This window comes from Sinohyriopsis cumingii, chromosome 10 (assembly GCF_028554795.1).
Source record: "Sinohyriopsis cumingii isolate HCF-2022 chromosome 10, ASM2855479v2, whole genome shotgun sequence".
Lineage (NCBI taxonomy): Eukaryota > Metazoa > Mollusca > Bivalvia > Unionida > Unionidae > Sinohyriopsis > Sinohyriopsis cumingii.
This window is the reverse complement of record NC_142970.1, coordinates 5,607,025-5,618,922: the sequence shown is the minus strand read 5'-3', so window position 1 is coordinate 5,618,922 and position 11,898 is coordinate 5,607,025. Positions and strand designations below refer to the sequence as shown.

Genomic DNA, 11,898 nt, shown 5'->3' with positions numbered 1-11,898 from the left:
AAGTACGTGCCAATACAGTATTAGCATGCGTCGATGTACTACACCCGCAAACAATATTTACCATTAATGAGGACACTTCCGATAGGAATGACACACCTAATATCATGAATACGCAGTCTAACAAATCACAAGAACCAATCAATTTTGACTTACACTCTTCAGATTTGACAGAAAATCAAAAACAAGAACTTCATTCGTTTTTGAATCAACATAGGGATGTTTTCGCAGTAAACTTAAATGAGTTAGGCAATACTAATGTGTTCACACACCGAATAGAAACAGGTGACTCTATGCCAGTTCGTTGTCAACCTTACCGTGCGGCACCGCACATCAATAAGGAAATTGATAGACAGGTAGAAGAATTATTAGAACATCAATTAATTGAACCTAGTTCATCTAGTTATGCATCCCCAGTTGTATTGGTCAAAAAGAAAAATGGTGACTATCGTTTTGCTATTGATTATAGGAAACTTAATCAGGTGACACAACCGATGACCTTCCCCCTCCCTCGATTAGAAGACGTCATCGATGCAGTAGGACAAACTCAGCCATGTCTTTTCAGTACTTTAGATTTAAATTCAGCATTTTGGCAAATTTCTATGGACCCACTATCAAAACATAAGAGTGCTTTTATAACATCACGTGGTCTTTACGAATGGAATGTAATGCCGTATGGACTCAGAAATGCCCCCGCCACCTATTGTGTTCTTTTAAGTCATGTTCTTAGAGGGATACCATGGTCAACATGTCTTGCATACATAGATGACATCATTATTTTTTCAAATTCATTTGAAGAACACCTCAAACATCTAGAGCTTATATTTGGACGTTTGCGACAATCAAACTTGACACTTAAACCGTCAAAATGTGTATTTGCAGCATCTGAAGTTGTTTATCTTGGTCATAAATTCTCAACAAAAGGTATCAAGGTAGATGAATCCAAAATAAATACAGTTACACAATTTCCTGTTCCTAAAACACAGAAAGATGTTAGGAGTTTTCTAGGTTTGTGCAACTACTACAGAAAATTTGTTCACGGTTATTCTACCATAGCAGCACCATTAAATAAATTGTTGACAAAAGACAGTTCATTCCATTGGACAGATAAGTGTCAAAAGGCATTTGAAACTCTTAAGACAGCTTTGACTTCAGCGCCTATCTTGGCTTATCCTGACTTTAACAAACCATTTAGGCTCACATGTGATGCTAGCGGCACCGCTCTAGGGTATATTTTGTCTCAAATAGGGACAGATGACAAAGAACATGTTATAGCTTACGGTGGTAGAGCTTTAACAGACGCTGAAAAACGATGGTCAGTTACAGAACAAGAATGTTTAGCTGTTTTGGAAGGTATCAGAACATATCATGTTTACCTATCACATCAGAAATTCACTGTCATCACAGATCACAAAGCATTAGTGTGGCTTAAGACAGTTAAACACACTTCAAGTAGATTAATTCGTTGGTCACTCCGTTTGCAAGAATACGACTTTGACATCGTATACACTCCAGGACATAAAAACACAAATGCTGATGCACTCTCACGTCGACACTACGAACAAACTGATAACACTCACAGGGAAGCGCAGAAATCTCCAGATTACATAGACACACAGACTACTCAATCTGAGCCAGCTGTTCACAGTATTCAAAAAGAATTAACAGAAATTACATTTTACTACACAAACGAACATATTCCAACTCTATCCGCAGTACACACAAATGACACTACACTCAGTGATTCTCTTTCAGAACTACCAGATATTGCCCAATTTCAGCGCGAGTGCCCTGATTTCAAGGACATGTATGTTTACTTAGAGCAAGGAATATTACCAGAGAATACTCGTCGCGCAAAAGCTATTCCGTATGAAGCAAGTCAGTATGAACTCGTAAATGGTGTCTTATATCATTTTTTCCAGCCTCGAGCAAAACACAAAACTTCATCAGATCAACTCATAAAACAAGTTGCTTTACCAACAAATTTGAGGCAAGATGTTCTTCTGTCTTATCACGATTCAAAAGCAGGAGGTTGTCATTTAGGTGTCCAAAGAACATATCAAGCTATCAAACAAAAATACTTTTGGCCTAAAATGTACCAAAATGTTTATGATTACATTACATCATGTTCTCAATGTCAACTCATTAAACGGGACACAAATGCTCGAAAGGCTCCATTGCACCCATTGCCTCCGGAAGACGTATTTTCTCGGTGGCACATGGACATTTTGTGCATGCCAAAAAGTAAGGAAGGCTACCAGTATATCTTATTGGTGACAGATAGTTTGTCACATTGGTGTGAAGCCTTTCCCTTACGTACACAAACAGCAACGGACATCGCCAATGTTTTGTATAATGAAATATTCACACGTTATGGTGCACCGCGAACACTTGTCAGTGATCGGGGACGAAACTTTATGTCCCAAATTGTATTAGCACTCTGTGAACTATTTCAAGTAACACGTCACCATACCAGTTCTTATCACCCTCAAACTAATTCCGCGTGCGAACGAACGAACAGCACCATTAGTCAATCACTTAGAGCGTACTGCAGTAAACAACAAGATGATTGGCCGTCGCTATTGCCCAGCATAATGATGGCATTCCGAATGAGCCCAGCTGTCAACTCAACTGGTTATTCGCCTTATTACATAATATTTGGTAAGGAAATGACTTTACCTTTAGATGTGTCTCTTACACCTAAAGAGACTGTCCAGAAACAAACACAACAATACATAGATCAGTTAATCCAAAGATTAAAAGTAGTTCAAGAATTAGCTAAAGCAAACACCCGCGAAAAGCAAGATACAACAAAACAGAGGTTTGACCAGAAAGCAAAGGAACCGCCCTTTCGTGTTGGAGATTATGTACACCTACAAATCGCACACATACCGGTAGGGTTGTCAAAAAAGCTTTACCCCCGATGGGAGGGTCCATATTACATCACCCAATTAGGTCCGAATAACACCTACAGATTACGCCGTTGTTCCGACAATAAGGAAATGAAATCATTAGTACACGCCAACAGGCTTAAGTATTATAAAGACCCAAGGGATTATCGACCGCTAACCCCACAAGCAGCTAACGCACCCCCTCAGTCGATTCAGCCACGACATGATCAAACGAGCAATAGTCAAGCACCAACTGACAATGGTACAGAATGGTACTCAGTTGATAAACTTTTGAAATCTAAATGGATTTCTGGAAAGAAACATTATCTGGTCAAGTGGACCGATGGGTCCACACCATCATGGCAACCAACAGAGAATGTTTCTCAGGCATTAAAAGAAGCATTTCACAGAACACGCACACAATCAAATACACGTCGTAAACGACTTGGCCGAATATTTCGTCATTGAATTCAATACGAAATTCAGAAGGAAATTTCTTCTTAACTGGGAGAAGACAATTCTAGTCCTTTTCACCATTCCATCAGTCTCTCATGCCTTCTATTTCTTTTTCTTCTCTCGCCGGCAAATCTCTCAAACTTCTTCTTTTTCTTTAAAGGTATGGGTGGAATGTGGATTTGGGTTATAGGACTGCTTCTTCTGACTCTGAATCCAGGGTCTGCAGTGGATGAGCAAAGATTGAACTATGGAGTTATCTTCCAGTCTCTCTCACCAGTATATTGTTCAGCTGATAAGTGGATCCACACCTTTCAAATACAGCTTCCAGAAAACATTTCAGTCGAACCTATAGAATATTGTGTTAAAAATGTACGATGTAACTTCAAGAATGCTCTTCTCCAGCAATTAAATGCAATACGTATTACAATGAATGCACAGTTTAACTCAACAATCTCATTAATTAATGAGTTAATACCAGAAAGTGTTTTTCAGTCTTCAAACGTGTCAAAAAGAGCAATTTTGCCCTTTATTGGTGAAATAGGTAAAAACCTATTCGGTCTGGCTACAACGGGAGACGTTGCCACATTAGCAAGTCACATAAATATGCTGACAAGACAGAATAATAAAATTCTCAGTGCTCTTGCTCGACATGGAGGTGATTTTTCCTCCTATATTTCACAAGTCGATAATCGATTCAATAATATGTTAAAGGCTATTGGTCGCAACTCGCAAACGCTTTTATTATTAGAGGAAGCGATGGTAGAGAATGAAGAAAATATACGTCAACAATATCAGAAATCGGAAGAAGTCATTGCCGCGCAAATGCTGGAATCTCAGCAAATTAGGCACGAATTAGAGAAATTACAGTTAGCAACAGTAGAATTGGCAGCAGGCAAGTTACCCGCCGTACTGATTCCACCTCATGTTTTAGCAGAATCAATCAATCAGATCGAGACCATTATATCTACCGATTATCCAGGTTATTCCATAACGCCGAAAGATCCGCGTTACTATTATCAGTTTGGGTCATTCATAGCAACGCGTAAAGATCGCGACCTATATATTGCGCTACAAATTCCTATCTCGTCCCGACAACGACCATTCGAAACGTATCGAATTCAATCGTTCCCAGTCCCAATTAACGCATCATCAACACACGTTACACAATTACTTGATTTACCTGACATAATGTTAGTATCTGATGACCATCAATTTTACACAACACTAGCGCTATCTTCCTTAAATCAATGTACCGGTAAGGACATTTTACACTGTAATATCCGTCCCACACTTAAACCATTGTCTCAGCCTGAATGTGTCAATAGTCTATTTTTGGATGATAAGGCTAATATCCATCAGACTTGTAACTTCCGTTTTATGACAAACCGTGTTGTACCACATATTCTTGATATTTCTTCAAGCCAAATATTAGTCTACCTTATAGACGAAATAATATTAGAATGTCAAAATCAACGTCGAGTTATTAAGGGTTGTAGTTTTTGTATTATGAACATCCCATGTCACTGCGCAGTTGTTACCACGTCGATGACTTACGATGGACATATCACTACTTGTACTGACAATTCGACAGAAGTTACTCAACTTCACCCAATTAATTTAGCACTTTTACAACAATTCTTCAATTCTACACACTTAGCAGCTATCTTAGGTAACACATCTTTTGACAATCCTTTGACTATTTCCTTGCCTGAATTCAAATTGTACGAGCACCAAATGTCACAATTTTTCGCTACAGATAAGGAAATTGATTTAAATCTTAAGAAGGTAGCCGCACGCGCTAAAACAGATCAAAAGATCTTTTCGTCCTTGGCAGAAACAATGTTAAGTGGAGAAATTTCAATTGACAATGATTCTTGGTTTGATTCTCTACACATTATGACTATAATTAGTTTTTCATTATCGATTCTTAACACCTTGGCGATTGTTTGGCTTATATGGCGTTTTAGAGCATTGTCAACTGCACTGTTACTTGCACATACGACAAAAGCACAATCTACAGTCCACTTCCAATATACCATTGCACCTACGACTTCTTCCCCTGATTGGTTTACTACTGTTTCTGATGTCCTTACATGGGATCATTGGATCTTTTCAGTTTCCATCATGACGTTTGCAATTGCCCTGGTCCAAGTTTATAAATGGATTTCACAGTCCAATGCACGAACTAAACTTCGTCTTGAAATAACTACGGGAGTTCAATGTGTGATGGTAGATATTCTTGAGCTTAGCCTATGTCCCTCATATTGGAACATTACTGGACCATCGATGATTGATAACCTTCATGTCACAGGTTACCTTCGACCTCGATTGCATGTCACATGGACAGGTTTTAAGCTCACCAAAGTGAACAGTAACGCTGAACTAACCATGCCAAACTCGTTCAGCATCGACATCGTATCCGCATACAAACTTCGTTCAATATTTAGCCAACCCTTCTGTGCTCACGTTATTTGGACACACCATGACATTGCGTTTCCACAACGCTCGGACGGAAGTATTTCGGAATGTTCTCCTCAATCACACCCTCTCTTACCACCTTACACTATTTTACCGTAAATACACATATATGTGCCCAAGTCTTACTTCCTAACAGGAAAAATATGACCGTTTTTTCTTGATGGGTTACAAAAAAAAATAACAAAAAAAAAAAAAAAAAAAATAAGAAAATAAAAGGTGATTTCTAACAGATATTGTCAAATGTTCCATCCATTATATTGAGAATCTTATTAAATATTTTGAAGAAAGAAAAACAAAATACTCCTTATTGCATTTTTGTTATTTGATGCTTTTTCGTGAGTATTTTAAATTACTCACTGTATCTTTGTATTTTACTAAGTACGTTGCAATGATTTTTCTCATGGTAATTTTTGTATTTTACTAAGTATTTTGCAGTGATTTGTTTCAGTGTATTTTCAATTTTAATGAATATTGTACAGTGATTTTTACAGTGATTTTTCTTATTGTATTTCTTCAAACTATGCTGAGTATGTTGCAGTGACCTTTCTCATTGCATTTGATGTACCTTACCGAGTATTCTGCAGTGTTTTTTTCTTATTGTATTTTTCAATTTTACTGAGTACCTTGCAGTGATTTGTTTTCTTATTGCAATTTTGTATTTTACTGAAAATTTTGCAGTGTTTTTTCCCTCATTGTACCTTTTAATATTTTATAGATACTTGCATTGTTTTTCTCATTGTATATTTTGTTTTTTACTCTATATTTGCAGTGTTTTTCTCATGTATTTTTGAATTTACAATATGTCTCACAATGTTTTATTATTGTATGTTTTGATCTGTCACCTTTTATATTCTATTTATGAATTAATTTTTTTCTCTCGAGCCTCGAGGACTCGGCTCAAATGAACCGGAGGGTATTATTAGGACATAATTTTTCAGTACAAGTAACAAGATTGAAAATTCCTTTAAATTGTGTTAAGAGTAAGTTTTGATTAAATTGTATTAGAAGTAAATTGATAAATCATATTGGAAGTGGTCTTCTACTAAAATATATTGAGATTTAATCCATTTATTCGTATCCTACTATTCAACAATTATTACGCTATTATGATCAAGTACGAACCGTCTATACATACATTTCCCTTGTATCCTAAAGTCGGCACACAAAGAAAAACTACATGTAAAGTACCGCATTGCGGAAACCTAGAAAAATCATAAGCTATTACTAATCGCGCTGACGTTGTAGAATTGTCTGTCTAATGACGTACATAGATCTAGACAATAATCTGTAAGAGACTACGAAGCCTCACTTGAGATTCTGGCCTTCGCAAGGAGCTAAGGAGCGCGCCATATTTGGCGTTGTCTTCAGAAACTGGTATAAAAAACCCCAGCCGCGGGTCGACACCAGTTTTGCTAGCCAGAAACTCAAGCAGGCTCTGTCTTTTGCAGGTAAGATAACCGTCTATGTACAGTTTTCATAGTATAAGACTTTTTAGTGTTATAAGAAATTTTAGTGTTAAGATGTTAACCTAACATCAGTATGTTTAAACATTAGATTATTTAAATATTTTCTTGCTATTCCTTAATATAATGTATCGGAAAGCTTAATTGTTTGAAGAACTTATATTTACTTATAACTATATTATTGATTTTAGTAAAAGCAACGTTCGCTACCAACTTCATACTCAGTAATAGTTAATTTAGGAATAAAATACTCTTTATATAATAGAATTTAATATGTTGACTTTTTAGAATAAATTCAGTAAAATATATTTCAATCACGGTATTAGTCTGAAATATTGAATTTTAGATTCTTTTGCTATCGTGAATTTATTCGATATTTAATTATCTGTATTACATTCTAAACGGCAGATATTATACAAGTATGATGTTGGTAAGTGAAAGAATATCGTAGTTTTATATGTATTTCTTATATTCGAAAATTGAGCTTGTTGTAGTTTGATATTGAAATGTAAGTTTACATGTTGAGTATTTCAATAAAGTTTTGCTAGCCAGAAACTCAAGCAGGCTCTGTCTTTTGCAGCTCGATCCCTAGTACCTTCAATTCCCCAAGAATGTAGTCACGTCTTCATCATCGAGTGACACTACATCAAATGGCTTGAACTTCCTTCCTTTCCTCTCTCTCTCTCTCTCGGAATTGAGAAACGGATTAACTTAGAGTTTACGAAGTAAAACTCTTCGTAAAATATCGAATGGTGGTTTTCATTTTTAAAAAAAATGTACTCAGTGTGGGATGTTTAATGTCAAAAATATATACAATTGTTTATTGTTTTCTTTCATCCAGGCAGTAAGCATGTCTGACACAGACACATTTCGCACGACCTTGGGGATGTATGATAGTATGATTTCCAAATTTGTTTACAACTTTGAAAGAAAATAATGCATGCAAATGAGCCAATCCGTTCCCACCGAAACAAGCTATTTGATATTTTGATAAATTCATCTGTTTCTCAAACGATTTGTGCATTTTTGCAGCAAGACTTTCTCTCATTTCGGAACCCACTCAAACTAAATTTATTTTCCATTATTTGCTTAGTCGAATATCCACTTTTATTTATTTTTTTATTGCTGTGTCAATTCATTGTAGAACCTGAAGCAAAGACGATGTCATACAGCTGCTATAATATATATATATATATATATATATATATATATATATATATATATATATATATATATATATATATATATATAACACACATTGACACATGCATACATACATCTGTCCATCCATCCATCCATCATACATACATACATACATACATACATACATACATACATACTTGCATGCCCTCATACATATGGATCATTTATTCGGTCGGTTGAGATGTCAAACTCGTAACTCGTAACCCTCCGATTGACTCCATATCCTCGCCGGCCAGCTCACCACTGATAGGCTTGTCTGTGTGTCTCCTCAGCCAAGTCAGTTAGCTTATATTTTCTCGGTATTGGCAATATATATATATATATATATATATATATATATATATATATATATATATATATATATATATATATATATATATATATATGATATTGGTTGTGGCAGTTTTAGCAGCAGGAGTAATCGTAATTTTAGTGGTGGTGATCTTAGTAGTGGTACTGATAGTATTAATAGTAGTGGTGGCAGTAGCAGTAGTAGTTGTAGTAGTAGTGGTGGTAGTGACAGTAGTAGTGACAGCAGCAGCATTAGTAGTGACAGTTCTAGTAGCAGTGACAGTAGTAGTAGTGTTAGCAGTGGAGATATTATCAGTAGTAGTGACAGTAGTAGTGGTAGTAGAAGTGGTTGTAGTAGAAATAGTGATAGTAGTAGTAGTAGTAGTTGTGACACTGGTAGTAGTGACAGTAGTAGTACTAGTAGTAGTAGTAGTAGTAGTGACAACAGTAGTAGTGACAGTCGTGGTAGAGGAACTGCGAATACTATAACTGGTAACAGGATAGCAGTAACACCTGTAGCAATAATAGTAGTGACAGTAGTAGTAGTAGTAGTAGTAGTATATACATGTTGATGTGATTATGATGATGGTGGATGTGATGCTAAACAAAAACAGCAACAGAAGCATTTGTAATAGAAGTCTCAGACACACTATTGCTGATGGAATGCGCATTATGACATGTTTCTGAGAAGCTTGGTTATTGTTATTGTTATTATTAGTAGTAGTAGCATTACTATTATTATTATTACTAAAATTGTTATTATTATTATTATTATTATTATTATTATTATTATTACAAAAAAGCAACAAACAAACTAACAAACAAAAAACAGATCTATGATATTTTTTGGACCAAGCAAACTCTACGCATTAGTATACATATCCATAAACCATAATCATAAACTAATGGTGTTCGTTACCTGTAGATTAGCGATATTTTACCTGTGATGTACATATGACAGGGTAATACATCAAGTAAAACCAACTTACTGCTGTACACCTCAACCGGAGTAAGAAAATGACACGTAACCTTGACATATATCGAACTCGTATCACGTGCACAAAGAATGAAGAAAAATAGGATTAAATTACAGAGAATACACACCGATAGCAAAAAATGCACTACACAACGTCTTTCGGAACAAAAGCAGCCATGTGTATGTGTTTGGTACATTCTTATCAACAACTGACGTTGTACCTCCGACTCAGGAATTCTTGGGGTTATACAACCTATTTGCTAATAGCCCTGAAGTTATCACGCGCTGTCTTATCTCCTCGAATCTTCATTCTTGTTATATACGATTTGACTTGCTTTTCAAGACTATTAACATGTTTCATTTCGTGGTGCCAGTCCTCGCTCAAACTCTGCGAGTATGTTAAAGGAAACACTTTATTCTCCCTCAATGTACCCTCAAACCACTTTTCTTTACGCAAAATCTCTCTCTCTCTCTCTCTCTCTCTCTCTCTCTCATACATACACGCGAGAAAACAAAAGAAATCTGCTCATAGTCATCAAGACGCATTCCGTGTATTATGTTTGCCATATTAACCATTGTACGCACATATAATGTATTGGGTCACACATTCTAACGGCTTATTCCTCCATGGAAGTACAAAACCATACGCTGTTGCACTGAAGCCACCATTTCGTTACATTTCTTCTTAACCGTTGCAATAAAATAGGGATTTTTTTTATCATCAACAATATCCTCTCTCTCTCTCTCTCTCTCTCTCTCTCTCATACACACACACACACACACACACGACACACACATGCATAGGTCTGAAAATTGTTTTGATTGAACTTTAACCTCTGTGATGTCATTATCAGTTATACACATTTCAACAATGGGCTGCATGCGGTATGTAATTCACCACATGTGATTTAATTTTTGGATGCGTCAGCTGCACACCTGGCAATAATGTAAACACATCTGCAGCCAATGACAAGGTCAAATGCGGTCCCCTACAAATAAATAATTTTTATATTAACTGATGTTAACCATTATTCTGAAAATACAAGGACTACGCAAGATCGGCAATATAACACCCACACGGTGTGTCTCCTGGAAATTATGCAGGAGAGTAAATTCAACAATATGACCATATACAATATCGTAAATATGATTTTTGTTGTTGTTGTTGTGGGGTTTAACGCCATTTTTCAGCACACAACAGGCTATGCATGGCGGCCAGTATTATTGGCGGAAGAAGAACCCGGGAAAACCCCGGGAAGAACCACAGACCCACGAGAAGCTACTGGTAAGCTTTCTCACATACCCACATTGGCCGAATCCTTGACCTGAACCCACGCAGACAGAGGTGAAATGGCAATGATCCATAACGGAGAGCGCTTTAGACCACTCGGGGCCCCCGTAAATATATATATATATATATATATATATATATATATATATATATATATATATATATATATATATATATATATATATATATATATATATATATATATATATATATATATATAAAGAGAGAGAGAGAGATTAGTTCATATCAGATGGAACTGGAACTATCCATACAGTTTTTCATCTCTATTTAATTTGACAATCCTTGTGAGAGCCATGTATTGCTTTATAATTAGGATTAAATTAAATTAAATTTATAATTCAAGTTTAATATTTCATGGCAATGCAAGTTCACACCAAAACGTTTTTATCAGTAATATTTCTTTTATTTAACACAGTATATAGAATACAGAAAATGATACATGCTACCGTAAAAGATACGCTGATTCATCTTCTTTTTCTGTAGTCAAATTAATGCAGAAATGTAATTGTATCAACTTTTTTAAAATACTTTTGCAACTTTTTCACGAGGAAGATAAAATGTTTCTATAATTTCGAACGTATTCGATATCTGTTATATTACAGACTGGAACTGAATACAGTATTTCGCGTTGGTCCCTTGCAGACCATGTCAGATTACTACTTTTCTATATCAGTCAAAGCATGCACATAAGCTAAAGTGTCTGTTTCAGAAATGAAAGAAACAGAGCCTCGCTTATGTCAAAATCATCCAATGCAGCAGGCAATGCGTTCCATTACTTAACGGTCCTGCAGCACAGACAACATACAAATATGTAGACTCTTTAGATGATGA

The 11,898-nt window shown here is 35.9% G+C and overlaps 1 protein-coding gene across 1 annotated transcript; it reads left to right on the top strand.

The window, feature by feature from the left end:
- The first annotated feature begins 3,499 nt into the window (after positions 1 to 3,499).
- Positions 3,500 to 7,845, top strand: LOC149789521 (uncharacterized). The gene has a single exon (XM_089971573.1). The coding sequence runs from the start codon at positions 3,507 to 3,509 to the stop codon at positions 5,919 to 5,921; it is 2,415 nt and encodes an 804-aa protein (XP_089827699.1). The 5' UTR covers positions 3,500 to 3,506; the 3' UTR covers positions 5,922 to 7,845.
- Positions 7,846 to 11,898: the final 4,053 nt, after the last annotated feature.

Coding starts and splice junctions, on each gene's coding strand:
- LOC149789521 (XM_089971573.1), top strand. CDS start 3,507: ATGGGTGGAATGTGGATTTGGGTTATAGGACTGCTTCTTCTGACTCTG.